The sequence below is a fragment of the Somniosus microcephalus genome, unplaced genomic scaffold (assembly GCF_052327205.1).
Source record: "Somniosus microcephalus isolate GS21.2 unplaced genomic scaffold, FLI_Smic_1.0 unresolved_chr4, whole genome shotgun sequence".
Classification (NCBI taxonomy): Eukaryota; Metazoa; Chordata; class Chondrichthyes; order Squaliformes; family Somniosidae; genus Somniosus; species Somniosus microcephalus.
The window spans coordinates 55,249,464-55,265,551 of record NW_028225182.1 but is presented as its reverse complement, the minus strand read 5'-3'; the positions used below and the strand labels follow the sequence as shown (position 1 = coordinate 55,265,551).

General features: G+C 54.8%; 1 protein-coding gene across 2 annotated transcripts in view; it reads right to left on the bottom strand.

Moving 5' to 3' along the window:
* Positions 1–16,088, bottom strand: part of LOC147091124 (disks large homolog 4) — a 683,309-nt gene that overhangs the window by 20,042 nt on the left and 647,179 nt on the right. For both annotated transcript variants that reach the window (XM_085977591.1, XM_085977592.1), the window contains 5 exons: positions 12,373–12,542; positions 5,453–5,589; positions 3,805–3,949; positions 2,890–3,028; positions 15–171 (listed from right to left, as the gene is read on the bottom strand). In XM_085977591.1, the coding sequence (XP_085833717.1) occupies positions 15–171; positions 2,890–3,028; positions 3,805–3,949; positions 5,453–5,589; positions 12,373–12,542 (748 nt within the window). The remainder of the gene's footprint in view (positions 1–14; positions 172–2,889; positions 3,029–3,804; positions 3,950–5,452; positions 5,590–12,372; positions 12,543–16,088) is intronic.

The window sequence follows — 16,088 nt, the reverse complement described above, 5'->3', positions numbered from 1 at the left end:
CGATCCCATCCTACCGAGAGTATTTGGTCTCCCTTCCTAAGCTCGCCGCTGAGGTCTGCTGGACCGCCAGCCAGGATGAAGGAGATGAAGATCCCTTCTCCGTCCTCGCCGCCCACGATGTTGAATCCGAGTCCCGTCGAGCCGCGATGTATGATCACTCTCCGCGGCTCCCTGTGGGGGTAAAGTTCAAGGACTGTCACTAGTAAAAGGGGCAAATCAACCATTCGCATATTCAGCCAGAGGGTCAGGCCGATGAAATAGAACCTGCAGCACAGGAACAGGCTATTCGGCCCCATCTGCTCCGTGCCAGTGTTTCTGCACCACACCAGCCTCCCTCCCACCCCTCTCCATCTCACCCGATCACCATATCCTTCTATTCCTTTCTCCCTCATGTGTTTATCCAGCTTCCCCTTAAATGCATCTCTGCTATTTGCCTCAACCACTCCCTGTGGTAGCGAGTTCCGCATTCTCACCACTCTCTGGGTAAAGAAGTTATTCTGTTCTTGCCTGTCATCACCGTGCGAGGGAATCGCAGACACAGACCTGCGTCCCATCACCGTGCGAGGGAATCGCAGACACAGACCCGCATCCCATCACCGTGTGGGAGAATCGCAGACACAGACCCGCGTCCCATCACCGTGTGGGAGAATCGCAGACACAGACCCCCGTCCCATCACCGTGTGGGGGAATCACAGACACAGACCCCCGTCTCATCACCGTGCGGGGGAATCGCAGACACAGACCCCCGTCCCATCACCGTGTGGGGGAATCACAGACACAGACCCCCGTCCCATCACCGTGTGGGAGAATCGCAGACACAGACCCCCGTCCCATCACCGTGTGGGGGAATCGCAGACACAGACCCGTGTCCCATCACCGTGTGGGGTAATCGCAGACACAGACCCCCGTCCCATCACCGTGTGGGGGAATTGCAGACACAGACCCGTGTCCCATCACCGTGTGGGGGAATCACAGACACAGACCTCTGTCCTATCACCATGTGGGGGAATCACAGACACAGACCCCCGTCCCATCACCGTGTGGGGGAATCGCAGACACAGACCCATCACCGTGTGGGGGAATCACAGACACAGACCCGTGTCCCATCACCATGCGGGGGAATCGCAGACATAGACCTGCGTCCCATCACCGTGCGGGTGAATCGCAGACACAGACCCCCGTCCCATCACCGTGCGGGGGAATCGCAGACACAGACCCGCGTCCCATCACCGTGCGGGGGAATCGCAGATACAGACCCCCGTCCCATCACCGTGCGGGTGAATCGCAGACACAGACCCCCGTCCCATCACCGTGCGGGGGAATCGCAGACACAGACCCGCGTCCCATCACCGTGTGGGGGAATCGCAGATACAGACCCCCGTCCCATCACCGTGTGGGGGAATCGCAGACACAGACCAACGTCCCATCACCGTGTGGGGGAATCACAGACACAGACCCGCGTCCCATCACCGTGCGGGGGAATTGCAGACACAGACCCCCGTCCCATCACCGTGCGGGGGAATTGCAGACACAGACCCCCGTCCCATCACCGTGCGGGGGAATCGCAGACACAGACCCATGTCCCATCACCGTGCGGGAGAATCACAGACACAGACCTCTGTCCCATCACCGTGCGGGGGAATCGCAGACACAGACCCCCGTCCCATCACCGTGCGGGTGAATCGCAGACACAGACCCCCGTCCCATCACCGTGCGGGGGAATCGCAGATACAGACCCCCGTCCCATCACCGTGCGGGTGAATCGCAGACACAGACCCCCGTCCCATCACCGTGCGGGGGAATCGCAGATACAGACCCCCGTCCCATCACCGTGCGGGGGAATCGCAGATACAGACCCCCGTCCCATCACCGTGCGGGTGAATCGCAGACACAGACCCGCGTCCCATCACCGTGCGGGGGAATCGCAGATACAGACCCCCGTCCCATCACCGTGCGGGTGAATCGCAGACACAGACCCCCGTCCCATCACCGTGCGGGGGAATCGCAGACACAGACCCGCGTCCCATCACCGTGCGGGGGAATCGCAGACACAGACCCCCGTCCCATCACCGTGCGGGGGAATCGCAGATACAGACCCCCGTCCCATCACCGTGCGGGTGAATCGCAGACACAGACCCGCGTCCCATCACCGTGCGGGGGAATCGCAGATACAGACCCCCGTCCCATCACCGTGCGGGTGAATCGCAGACACAGACCCCCGTCCCATCACCGTGCGGGGGAATCGCAGACACAGACCCGCGTCCCATCACCGTGTGGGGGAATCGCAGATACAGACCCCCGTCCCATCACCGTGTGGGGGAATCGCAGACACAGACCAACGTCCCATCACCGTGTGGGGGAATCACAGACACAGACCCGCGTCCCATCACCGTGCGGGGGAATTGCAGACACAGACCCCCGTCCCATCACCGTGCGGGGGAATTGCAGACACAGACCCCCGTCCCATCACCGTGCGGGGGAATCGCAGACACAGACCCATGTCCCATCACCGTGCGGGAGAATCACAGACACAGACCTCTGTCCCATCACCGTGCGGGGGAATCGCAGACACAGACCCCCGTCCCGTCACCGTGCAAGGTAATCGCAGACACAGACCCCCGTCCCATCACCGTGCGAGGGAATCGCAGACACAGACCCCCGTCCCATCACCGTGCGAGGGAATCGCAGACACAGACCCCCGTCCCATCATCGTGCGAGGGAATCGCAGACACAGACCCCCGTCCCATCACCGTGCGAGGGAATCACAGACACAGACCACCGGGACAGTGACAAAGAGTGAGATAGCAACCGGGAGCGCTGAGAAGCCGTGGGCCGCAGCATGCACTGAGACGGAAGGCGGGCGGGTGAAGCACACAGAAATCTCCTCACCTTGGGATGTCATCCTCTCCCATCAACCCTTTGGGAATAGGCGAATATCTGTGTGGGGAGGAAGGGGTCAGCGTCTGTGAGTAGTCCGTGCCCAGGTAGTTGGAGTGGCCCATTTCACTGTCCAAGTGCTGAGAGTAGGCTGGATGGAAGAGAATGTTGTTAAAGCAGGCCGCGGGAGGAGGGACCAGAAGCAACAGCAGCTCTCAAAACAAGCGTGGGCAAAAATTGCTCAGAATATTAATGGCTTCCCTCACAGCTATTTCAGCATTAGAGCTGATCTTCTCACAGAAATATTTAGACACGTTACCATGGTTTGTTGCGTAGGTGTGAGTTAGCAATAAGAGCTCAGGGGGGCATTACGGCAAACTGGCACACAATGTGCAGCAGCTAGCAACAGGAACAGGAGGAGGCCATTCAGCCCCTCGAGCCTGTTACACAGGAACAGGAGGAGGCAGTTCAACCCCTCGAGCCTGTTACACAGGAACAGGAGGAGGCCCATTCAGCCCCTCAAGCCTGTTACACAGGAGGAGGCCATTCAGCCCCTCGAGCCTGTTACACAGGAACAGGAGGAGGCCATTCCGCCTGTCCTCAAACCTTAACCCTTTTAGCCCCAGGGCATGTACAGCACGGGTTAGATACAGAGTAAAGCGCCCTCTACCCTGTCCCATCAAACACTCCCAGGGCAGGTACAGCACGGGTTAGATACAGAGTAAAGCTCCCTCTACACTGTCCCGTCAAACACTCCCAGGGCAGGTACAGCAATGGGGCAGCTTGCCCAACCTCCTATTTGAACGTGTGTATCTGACGGACTACAGGAGTATCCCAGAGACCGGCACCCTGAGAGAAGTAGGGAGAGAGTGGAGTGGGGAATGGGGGGGGGAGGGGGGAGGACATTTCTGGGGTCTCCCCACTTACAGGTGGTGATGTCAGGAGGTGCGTAGGTATCGTTGACGTAGAGGCTGGTGGGTTTGGCGATCTTGAGGTACACAACATCCGATGTGTTCTTCAGCGCAGCCACTGCGTCTTCGTGCATCACATCTTCCAGGCCAACGTTATTTACCTAAAGAGGAGAGACCGAGAGAAAGTGAACTGGCGGGAGGAATTCCAGGGGGACGGTTCAGACTCTATTTATATTACTGAAAATCTGGTGCGTGCGCCCACTTCCTGTCCAACTCCTCGTCGTGAATTCTGGTCAACATTTAACATTGAAACCGTCAATGTGAACGCAAATTTGTATGTAAACATCTCCCTGTAACGCTGTAATTCCTGGCTCAGGCCAATAGGCGGCGCTTTAGAACAACAACTTGCATTTAACGCAGTAAAACGTCCCAACGCACTTCACAGGAGCGATTATCAGTCAAAATTTGACACTGAGCCACATGAGGAGATATTAGGGCAGGTGACCATTAGCTGGGTCAAAGGGGTCGGTTTTAAGAAGCATCTTAAAGGAGGAGAGAGAGGCGGAGAGGTTTAGGGAGGGAATTCCAGAGCTCGGGGCCCAGGCAGCTGAAGGCACGGCCGCCAATGGTGGAGCGATGGAAATCGCGGATGCGCGAGAGGCCAGAATTGGAGGAGCGCAGAGATCTCGGAAGGTTGTAGGGCTGGAGGAGGTTACAGAGATAGGGAGGGGGGCAAGGGCCATGGAGGGATTTGAAAACAAGGATGAGAATTGTAAAATCGAGGCGTTACCGGACCGGGAGCCAATGCTAGTCAGCGAGCACAGGGGGTGATGGGTGAACGGGACTGGGTGTGAGTTAGGACACCGGGCAGTGAGCACAGGGGGTGATGGGTGAACGGGGCTGGGTGTGAGTTAGGACACGGGGCAGTGAGCACGGGGTGATGGGTGAACGGGACTGGGTGTGAGTTAGGACACGGGGCAGTGAGCACAGGGGGTGATGGGTGAACGGGACTGGGTGTGAGTTAGGACACGGGGCAGTGAGCACAGGGGGTGATGGGTGAACGGGACTGGGTGTGAGTTAGGACACCGGGCAGTGAGCACAGGGGGTGATGGGTGAACGGGACTGGGTGTGAGTTAGGACACGGGGCAGTGAGCACAGGGGGTGATGGGTGAACGGGACTGGGGGCGAGTTAGGACACGGGGGCAGCAGAGTTTTGAAGGAGCTGAAGATTACGAAGGGTGGAAATGCGAGGCTGGCCAGGAGTGCGTTGGAATATAATCGGGTCTGGAGGGGACAAAGGCCCAGATGAGGGTTTCAGCAGCGGATGAGCTGAGGTAGGGGCGGAGACGCACAATGTTACGGAGGTGGAAGTAGCGGTCTTGGTGATGGAGAGGTTATGTGGTTGGAAGCTCAGCTCGGGATCCGACTGGACGCCTAGCTTTTGAACAGCCTGAGACAGTAGCCGGGGAGAGGGATGGAGTCGGTGACGGGGGAACGGAGTTTGTGGTGGGGAGTGAAGGCAATGGCTTCGGTTTTCCCAATAATTGGGACATTTCTGCTCATCCGGTACTGGATGTCGGACAAGCACTTCCACGGCTGTCACTGGAAGTCATGTTGGGGGAATTCTGGGCAGGGAGTCGTATGACATACGGTGAGAGACTCACAGCCAGGATCTTGTCTCCGATCTGTAGTCGCCCGTCTTTGTGGGCCGCGCCTCCTTCGATGATCTTTGTGACGTAGATGCTGTTGTCTCCGGGAATGTGCTGATTCCCGATTCCGCCCGCTATGCTGAATCCAAGGCCTGTTTGTGGTAAAAGAACGACGAACACGTCCAGCGTTAAGTTGGGTAACTGATTCTCTGGAGCTTGTTCAAAGTGATGTGCGGAGGGGGAGAGAGGTGGGACTTACACAAGGCAACGTCCCGTCCCCCACCCCGAGGACAAAGCCAGGCCAGTTTACGGGAGATGTGACTCGCAGGAGATGAGACACATTCCTACTTTTTTCTTTTATTTTCCAAAATGGGACCATTGGGAACACAGAATCGCAGAGAAACAACGGTGATAATGATCCCAGAACTGAGAGGCTGTAACTATCGGAAAAGGCCGAACAGGCCGGGGCTCTTTTCTCTAGAAAAGAGAAGGCTGAGGAGGCGACCTGATCGAGGGCTTTAAGATGATTATAGGGTAGATGTACAGAAGATGTTTCCACTTGTGGGGGAGACCAGAACTAGAAACCATCAATATAAGACAGTCACTAATAAATCCAATCGGGAATTCAGGAGAAACTTCTTTCCCCAGAGAGTGGAGAGAATGTGGAACTTGCTGCCACAGGGAGTGGTTGAACATAAGAACATGAGAATTAGGAGCAGGAGTCGGCCGTACGGCCCCTCGAGCCTGCTCCGCCATTCAATGAGATCATGGCAGATCAGCGACCTCAACTCCACTTTCCCGCTCGATCTCCATATCCCTCGACTCCCCTGGAATCCAAAAATCTATCGATCTCTGTCTTGAATATACTCAACGACTGAGCTTCCACAGCCCTCTGGGGCAGAGAATTCCAAAGATTCACCGCCCTCTGAGTGAAGAAATTCATCCTCATCTCAGTCCTCAATGGCCGACCCCTTATCCTGAGACTGTGACCCCTGGTTCTAGACTCTCCAGCCAGGGGGAAACATCCTCTCAGCTTCTACCCTGTCAATCCCCCTCAGAATCTTGTATGTTTCAATGAGATCACCTCTCATTCTCCTAAACTCCAGACAGTATCGGCCCATTCTACACAATGACGCAAATAGCACAGATGCATTTAATGGGAAGCTAGATAAACAAGAGGGAGAAAGGAATAGAAGGATATAGTGCCACACTGTCGGAGGGGCAGTACTGAGGGAGCGCCGCACTGTCAGAGGGGCAGTACTGAGGGAGCGCCGCACTGTCGGAGGGGCAGTACTGAGGGAGCGCCGCACTGTCGGAGGGGCAGTACTGAGGGAGCGCCGCACTGTCGGAGGGGCAGTACTGAGGGAGCGCCGCACTGTCGGAGGGGCAGTACTGAGGGAGCGCCGCACTGTCGGAGGGGCAGTACTGAGGGAGCGCCGCACTGTCGGAGGGGCAGTACTGAGGGAGCGCCGCACTGTCGGAGGGGCAGTACTGAGGGAGCGCCGCACTGTCGGAGGGGCAGTACTGAGGGAGCGCCGCACTGTCGGAGGGGCAGTACTGAGGGAGCGCCGCACTGTCGGAGGGGCAGTACTGAGGGAGCGCCGCACTGTCGGAGGGGCAGTACTGAGGGAGCGCCACACTGTCGGAGGGGCAGTACTGAGGGAGTGCCGCACTGTCGGAGGGGCAGTACTGAGGGAGCGCCACACTGTCGGAGGGGCAGTACTGAGGGAGAACCGCACTGTCGGAGGGGCAGTACTGAGGGAGCGCCGCACTGTCGGAGGGACAGTACTGAGGGAGCGCCGCACTGTCGGAGGGGCAGTACTGAGGGAGTGCCACACTGTCAGAGGGGCAGTACTGAGGGAGTGCCACACTGTCGGAGGGGCAGTACTGAGGGAGTGCCACACTGTCGGAGGGGCAGTACTGAGGGAGTGCCACACTGTCAGAGGGGCAGTACTGAGGGAGCGCCACACTGTCGGAGGGGCAGTACTGAGGGAGCGCCACACTGTCGGAGGGGCAGTACTGAGGGAGCGCCGCACTGTCGGAGGGGCAGTACTGAGGGAGCGCCACACTGTCGGAGGGGCAGTACTGAGGGAGCGCCACACTGTCGGAGGGGCAGTACTGAGGGAGTGCCACACTGTCGGAGGGGCAGTACTGAGGGAGCGCCGCACTGTCGGAGGGGCAGTACTGAGGGAGCGCCGCACTGTCGGAGGGGCAGTATTGAGGGAGCGCCGCACTGTCGGAGGGGCAGTACTGAGGGAGCGCCGCACTGTCGGAGGGGCAGTACTGAGGGAGCGCCGCACTGTCGGAGGGGCAGTACTGAGGGAGCGCCGCACTGTTGGGAGGGTCAGTACAGAGGGAGCGCCGCACTGTCGGAGGGACAGTACTGAGGGAGCGCCGCACTGTCGGAGGGGCAGTACTGAGGGAGCGCCGCACTGTCGGAGGGGCAGTACTGAGGGAGCGCCGCACTGTTGGGAGGGTCAGTACAGAGGGAGTGCTGCACTGTCGGAGGGGCAGTACTGAGGGAGCGCCGCACTGTCAGAGGGGCAGTACTGAGGGAGCGCCGCACTGTCGGAGGGGCAGTACTGAGGGAGTGCTGCACTGTCGGAGGGGCAGTACTGAGGGAGCGCCGCACTGTCGGAGGGGCAGTACTGAGGGAGCGCCGCACTGTCGGAGGGGCAGTACTGAGGGAGCGCCGCACTGTCGGAGGGGCAGTACTGAGGGAGCGCCGCACTGTCGGAGGGGCAGTACTAAAGGAGCGCCGCCCTGTTGGAGGGGCAGTACTGAGGGAGCGCCGCACTGTTGGGAGGGTCAGTACAGAGGGAGTGCTGCACTGTCGGAGAGGCAGTACTGAGGGGAGCGCCGCACTGTCGGAGGGGCAGTACTGAGGGAGAACTGCACTGTCGGAGTGGCAGTACTGAGAGAGCGCTGCACTGTCGGAGGGGCAGTACTGGTGGAGCGCCGCTCTGTCGGAGGGTCAGTACTGAGGGTGTGCTGCACTGTCGGAGGGGCAGTACTGAGGGAGCGCCGCACTGTCGGAGGGGCAGTACTGGTGGAGCGCCGCTCTGTCGGAGGGGCAGTACTGAGGGAGCGCCGCACTGTCGGAGGGGCAGTACTGAGGGAACGCCGCAATGTCTGAGGTGCAGTCTTTCCGATGAGATGTTAAACCGAGGCCCCCGTCTGCCCTCTCCGGTGGATGTAAAAGATCCCATGGCACTGTTTCGAAGAAGAGCAGGGGGGAGTTCTCCCCGGTGTCCTGGGGCCAATATTAATCCCTCAACCAACATCACTAAAACAGATGATCTGGTCATTATCACGTTGCTGTTTGTGGGAGCTTGCTGTGCGCAAATTGGCTGCCCCGTTTCCTACAATACAACAGTGACCACACTTCAAAAAGTACTTCATTGGCTGTGAAGCACTTTGGGACGTCCTGGGGACGTGAGAGGCGCTGGAGAAATGCAAGATCTTTCTTTTTATCTTCAGCACAGATGCTACACCTGCCAAGCATCGAGCTCCCAGTCAATACTCATTACATTACCCTTGGAAACCTCTTCCCCTGTCATCCCTAAGTATAAGATATGAGGCAATTGCAGAAACCCTGTTCTAAGATAGTCATTATCTAGCTGTCATTATTTTTAATTATAGATATCCGCGGCGCGCTCGCTCAGCCAGATTGGGCTGGGCCTGGAGAGCAGAGGAGCCTACCACGGATGTTTGGGGATTAAACCAGAGGCAGCAAAGGGAGACTGTCGGGGAAAAAAAAACACAGCGACTGCCCGACAGCGATTGAGGGCCGGTCTTGCTTTGGAGGGCGACCTTTTCCTCGCGAGGATTTGTGTTTTCGTTTTTTTTTATATCCGCCTCTCAAACAGTGAAGAAAAAGATAGAATTGTTCATCATTCTCACCAGACTCCCACGACACACGGTTGTTAATCCTCCGCGGCATCTTTCAGGGTCGCCAACTCTGGCGAAGGTATTCCTGGAGTTTTATAGAAACATAGAAGATAGGAGCAGGAGGAGGCCATTCGGCCCCTCGAGCCTGCTCCGCCATTCAATGAGATCATGGCTGATCATCCAAACTCAGTACCCTGTCCCTGCCTTCTCCCCATATCCCTTGATCCCTTTAGCCTTAAGAAATATATCTAACTCCTTCTTCAATATATTTAATGAATTGGCCTCAACTGCCTTCTGTGGTAGAGAATTCCACAGGTTCACCACTCTCTGGGTGAAGAAATTCCTCCTCATCTCTGTCCTAAATGGTTTACCCCTTATCCTTAGACTGTGACCCCTGGTTCTGGACTCCCCGACCATCGGGAACATCCTTCCTGCATCTAGTCTGTCTAGTCCTGTTAGAATTTTATAAGTTTCAATGAGATCCCCTCTCATTCTTCTAAACGCCAGCGAGTACAAGCCCAATCGACCCAATCTCTCCTCATACGTCATTCTTGCCATCCCAGGTATCAGTCTGGTGAATCTTCGTTGCACTCCCTCCATGGCAAGAACATCCTTCCTCAGATAAGGCGACCAAAACTGCACACAATACTCAAGGTGTGGTCTCACCAAGGCCCTATACAACTGCAGCAAGACATCCTTGTTCCTGTACTCGAATCCTCTCGCTATGAAGGCCAACATACCATTTGCCTTCTTAACCGCCTTTATTGCACGATCTCCCGTCTCTAACCGCCTTCACCCAGTCAAACAGCCAATTTTTTTCCCCCCATCTCCAATATTTTTATAACTGATGAACAAAAACTGAAAAAAATACACACACACCATTTTTTTTTATCCCCACCCCCCCCACCCTGTGATTGTTCTCCTGGGTTTTTCCCCCTCAGCAGTGTCCCGGAGGTGAATCTTTCATTCCTGGAGACTCCAGGCCAATCCTGGAGGTGTTGGCAACCCCCGGCTTTGCTGGGAGCCATTCTGTCACCATGGCGACAGTTATGGTCGGCCACCTTACCGAAATAAAACAGGGGGGAAATGGCCAAGACCCGCCGGAAATAGCGTCAATGAGCTGGGCCTTGAGCTGGGAGAGTGGGTGCAGACCAGTTGGGCATCATGAAGCATGATAGTTGATCTTAGGTGTGTTCTGGTGCAAACAGCCTGGGGCCTGTGAATTGAGGCCTGGGGGCCTTGGTTTTTGAGACCTGGGGCCTGGATTTTGAGGACTGGGGCCTGGGTTTTGAGGCCGGGAGCCTGGGTTTTTAGGCCTGGGTTTTGAGGCCTGGAGCCTGGGTTTTTAGGCCTGGGTTTTGAGGACTGGGGCCTGGGTTTTGAGGACTGGGGCCTGGGTTTTGAGGTCTGTGAACTGGGGCTGGGGTCTGGGTTTTGGGTTTTGTAGTCTGGGGCCTGGGCGGCTTGGATCATATTCCTTTCACAGCCAGGGAGTGGGTTTGACTCCAGCCCTGGGCGACGAGGGCGACAGTCCCCTCACTCTGTTGGCGAGTGGGCCCCAGAGGTCCCACTTATGACAGATCTACACTGAGAAGTGGCCACACATTTGGCTGTCTCACTCAGACAGGCCTTGATGGTGGGAGTGGGGAATGGAAATGTTTTTAACTGGCGCTGTTATTGGGAACAGGATTGGGGCAGGTTTCACTCTGCATCTAACACCAGTCAGCAAATCTCTAGCTCCTAGAACATCCGATTATGGGTGGGATCTTCACAGGATCATCGAAAACCCTCGCTGTGTTAACAGAATCGCACAGCGAGGGGACTGAGCTCACAGTTGCTGAAGGTGTGGATGGTTTAATTGCTGGTTGGGGATTCCAGAATTGTGCAATTGGAACTACACGCCCAACAAAAGTGGAAAAAATCAACTAATTAACGCACAATTTCAGCAGCTCTATAATTGGGATGTTATAACTGTTCAATGGCGTGAAGGACTCACCAGATTGATGGAAAAATAAACCTCCTCAGTAAGATCCCACAAACAGCAATGGGTTTTGAGGTTTCAGTCTCCTTATCTAAGGAAGGATATACTTGCCTTGGAGGCGGTGCAACGAAGGTTCACTAGATTGATTCCTGGGGTGAGAGGGCTGTCCTATGAGGAGAGATTGTGTAGAATGGGCCGATACTGTCTGGAGTTTAGAAGAATGAGAGGTGATCTCATTGAAACATACAAGATTCTGAAGGGGATTGACAGGGTCAATGCTGAGAGGTAGTTTCCCCTGGCTGGAGAGTCTAGAACTAGGGGTCACAGTCTCAGGATAAGGGGTCGGCCATTGAAGACTGAGATGAGGAGGAATTTCTTCACTCAGAGGGTGGTGAATCTTTGGAATTCTCTACCCCAGAGGGCTGTGGATGCTGAGTCTTTGAGATCGATAGATTTTTGGACTCCAGGGGAAATCGAGGGATATGGGGATCGGGTGGGAAAGTGGAGTTGAGGTCGAAGATCAGCCATGATCTTATTGAATGGCGGAGCAGGCTCGAGGGGCCGAATGGCTGACTCCTGCTCCTATTTCTTATGTTCTTATGTTCAATGTGATAATGACCAGATAATCTGTTTTTTAAGTGATGTTGGTTGAGGGATAAATATTGGCCCCGGGAAGAACTCCCCCCCTGCTCTTCTTCGAAATAGTGGCCGTGGGATCTTTTACGTTCACCTGAGAGGGCAGAGGGGGCCTCGGTTTAACGTCATAACAGAAAGACGGCACCTCCGACAGAGCAGCGCTCCCTCAGTGTGACAGTGCGGCGCTCCCTCAGTACAGCCCTGGGAGTGTCAGCCTGGATTATGGGGCTCAAGTCTCTTGAGTGGGGCTCGAACCCACGACCCTGTGACTCGGAGGCGAGAGAGTGGTGAGGCCGTGGTGCAGAACGGTAAACAGCAGCCAGGATGTGGAGGGTGGGGGGATGGGGGAACAGGCTCAGCGGTGTACACTGTAAACCTTTGGCTCCGGTGTTTGCGGTGGTGTCTCATCGCCGTACGTGGCCGTTACCTTTCGGGCCTTTGACCAGTTTAATCTCCATGATCTTCTCCGCAGTGGGTTTCCTCCTCATCACATACAGGCGGACGATGGAACCGGCCTCCTTCAGCGCCTCGACAGCCGTGCTGTGCGTCACCTCCCGAACATCCACATCGTTGACAAACAGAATGCTGTCATTCACCCTGCCGCACACAATGAAAGCAAGCTCTGTCAGTTCAACCCCACTGCAGAAGTCAGCAAACCCTTGCCAAACAGCCCAGTGTGGGGAAACATAGAAACATAGAAGATAGGAGCAGGAGTCGGCCATTCGGCCCCTCGAACCCGCTCCGCCATTTAATGAGATCATGGCTGATCATCCAAATTCAGTACCCTGTCCCTGCCTTCTCCCCATACCCCTTGATCCCTTTAGCTTTAAGAAATTTATCCAACTCCTTCTTGAATATATTTAATGAATTGGCCTCCACTGCCTTCTGTGGTAGAGAATTCCACAGGTTCACCACTCCCTGGGTGAAGAAATTCCTAATTTCTGTCCTAAATGGCTTACCCCTTATCCTTAGACTGTGACCCCTGGTTCTGGACTCCCCGGCCATCAGGAACATTCTTCCTGCATCTAGTCTGTCCAGTCCTGTCAGAATTTTATAAGTTTCAATGAGATCCCCTCTCATTCTTCTAAACTCCAGCGAGTATAAGCCCAATCGACCCAATCTCTCCTCATACGTCATTCCTGCCATCCCAAGTATCAGTCTGGTGAAACTTCGCTGCACTCCCTCCATGGCAAGAACATCCTTCCTCAGATAAGGCGACCAAAACTGCACACAATACTCAAGGTGTGGTCTCACCAAGGCCCTGTACAACTGCAGCAAGACATCCTTGTTCCTGTACTCAAACCCTCTCACTACGAAGGCCAACATACCATTTGCCTTCTTAACCGCCTGCTGCACCTGCATGCTTACCTTCAGTGACTGGTGCACAAGGACACCAGAAAAATCGAGCAACACCACAAACACCTCAGACTCCGCTGGAGACCTCCGGCAGAGATTGATCGATTTTTTGCTGGGTGAGGGGGTATTAAGGGTTGTGGAACCAAGGCGGGTAAATGGAGTTAAGATACAGATCAGCCATGACCGAAGTGAATGGCGGAACAGGTTCCTGGGGCTGAATGGCCTCCTCCTGTTCCTAAGTAACCCTGGGCTCACTACTTCCTCTCCCCTCCTTCTCCCCAGACTCATTCACACGGGCTGGTCACCCTGCGGGACCTCTTTGAGGCTGTCGTGCTTCATGAGTGTCTCCAGCCTCTCGGGCGCCAACAGGTTTATTCCGCCACGGGAGGATCACAGCTAGCCTTGGGCCCTCCGCCCGCACGCAGGACAGCAATCAACACCGGGAGCTCAGGCTGATTAGCTCCCTCGACACAAAGCCGGGTGGGCGTGTGTGCTGTGAGGAGGATGCCGAGAAACTCCAGTATGATTTGGACAGGTTGGGTGATTGGGCAGATGCATGGCAGATGCAGTATAATGTGGATAAATGCGAGGTTATCCACTTTGGTGGCAAAAACAGGAAGGCAGATTATTATCTGAACGGCAATAGATTGGGAAAAGGGGAAGTGCAACGAGACCTGGGTGTCCTTGTGCACCAGTCGCTGAAGGTAAGCATGCAGGTGCAGCAGGCGGTTAAGAAGGCAAATGGTATGTTGGCCGTCATAGCGAGAGGATTCGAGTACAGGAGCAAGGATGTCTTGCTGCAGTTGTACAGGGCCTTGGTGAGACCACACCTTGAGTATTATGTGCAGTTTTGGTCACCTTATCTGCGGAAGGATGTTCTTGCCATGGAGGGAGTGCAGTGAAGATTCACCAGACTGATACCTGGGATGGCAGGAATGACGTATGAGGAGAGATTGGGTCGATTGGGCTTATATTCGCTGGAGTTTAGAAGAATGAGAGGGGATCTCATTGAAACTTATAAAATTCTAACAGGACTAGACAGACTAGATGCAGGAAGGCTGTTCCCGATGGCGGGGGAGTCCAGAACCAGGGGTCACAGTCTAAGGATAAGGGGTAAGCCATTTAGGACAGAGATGAGGAGGAATTTCTTCACCCAGAGTGTGGTGAACCTGTGGAATTCTCTACCACACAAGGCAGTTGAGGCCAATTCATTAAATATATTCAAGAAGGAGTTGGATATATTTCTTAAGGCTAAAGGGATCAAGGGACATGGGGAGAAGGCAGGGACAGGGTACTGAATTTGGATGATCAGCCATGATCTCATTAAATGGCGGAGCAGGCTCGAGGGGCCGAATGGCCGACTCCTGCTCCTATCTTCTATGTTTCTATGTTTCAGCATCTTCCCTCGTTCACCCATCCTGAAGGGCAGGAATTCTCACTCACAGCCCCACAGTAGAGACTCCACTCCTGCAGCAGTGTCGGGGAGGAGAGATTGACCAGAACGGTTCCAGGGAGGAGGGACTTCAGTTACGTGGATAGACTGGAGAAGCTAGGGTTGTTCTCCTTGGAGCAGGGGAGATTTGATCGAGGTGTTCAAAATCATGAGGGGTCTGGACAGAGTAGAGAGAGAGAAACTGTTCCCATTGGCAGAAGGGTCGAGAACCAGAGGACGCAGATTTAAGGTGATTGGCAGAAGGACCAAAGGCGACAGGAGGAAAAACTTTTTTACGCAGCGACATAAATTGTGCCATTTATGTAGAAAGGACATGAAATATACTGGGCGGCCTGCTGGTGGCGCTGTCCAGGGAGAGTATGGGCCCAGCTTGCGCAGGACATTCTTAACAGGAACTAGTGAAGGACACAACTAGACCTCCATGTTATGAAACAGTCGATTAAATTGACGTAAGAAACCTACTAGGCACTTGGTCAGAGTATTAAACAAGGCTTTACTCGACTGTTTCACAACATAGAAGTCTAGTTATCCTTCACTAGTTCCTGTTTACAAAATTTCCCTGAGCAAGCTGGGCCCATGCCCGAGTATTTATACTCTCCCTGGACAGCGCCACCAGCAGGCCGCCCAGTATATTTCATAAGTCCTTTCTACATAAATGACACGAGTTATGTCATGCAGCGAGAGGTTAGGATCTGGAATGCACTGCCTGAAAGGGTGGTGGAGGCGGACTCAATCGTGGCTTTCAAAAGAGAGTTGGATAAGTACCTGAAGGAAAAAAAAATTGCAGGGCTACGGGGAAAGGGCGGGGGAGCAGGACTAGCTGAAGTGCTCTTCAAATCCCACCACGGCAGCTGGGGAATTACAGTTCAGTTAATTAAATAAATCTGGAATAAAAAGCTAGGATTGTCGTAAAAATCCATCTGGTTCACAAATGTCCTTTAGGGAAGGAAATCTGTCATCCTTACCCGGTCTGGCCGAAATGTGACTCCAGACCCACAGCAACATGGTTCACTCTTAACTGCCCTCTGAAATGTGCGAGCTAGTTGTATCAAACCGCTAAAGGAAACTACAAGAAGACCTTTAGGGATGGGGAATTAATGCTGGCCTTGCCAGTGATGCCCACATCCCATGAATGTATAAACAGCACGGGTTAGATACAGAGTAAAGCTCCCTCTACACTGTCCCCATCAAACACTCCCAGGGCAGGTACAGCACGGGTTAGATACAGAGTAAAGCTCCCTCTACACTGTCCCATTAAACACTCCCAGGGCAGGTACAGCACAGGTTAGATACAGAGTAAAGCTCCCTCTACACTGTCCCATCAAACACTCCCA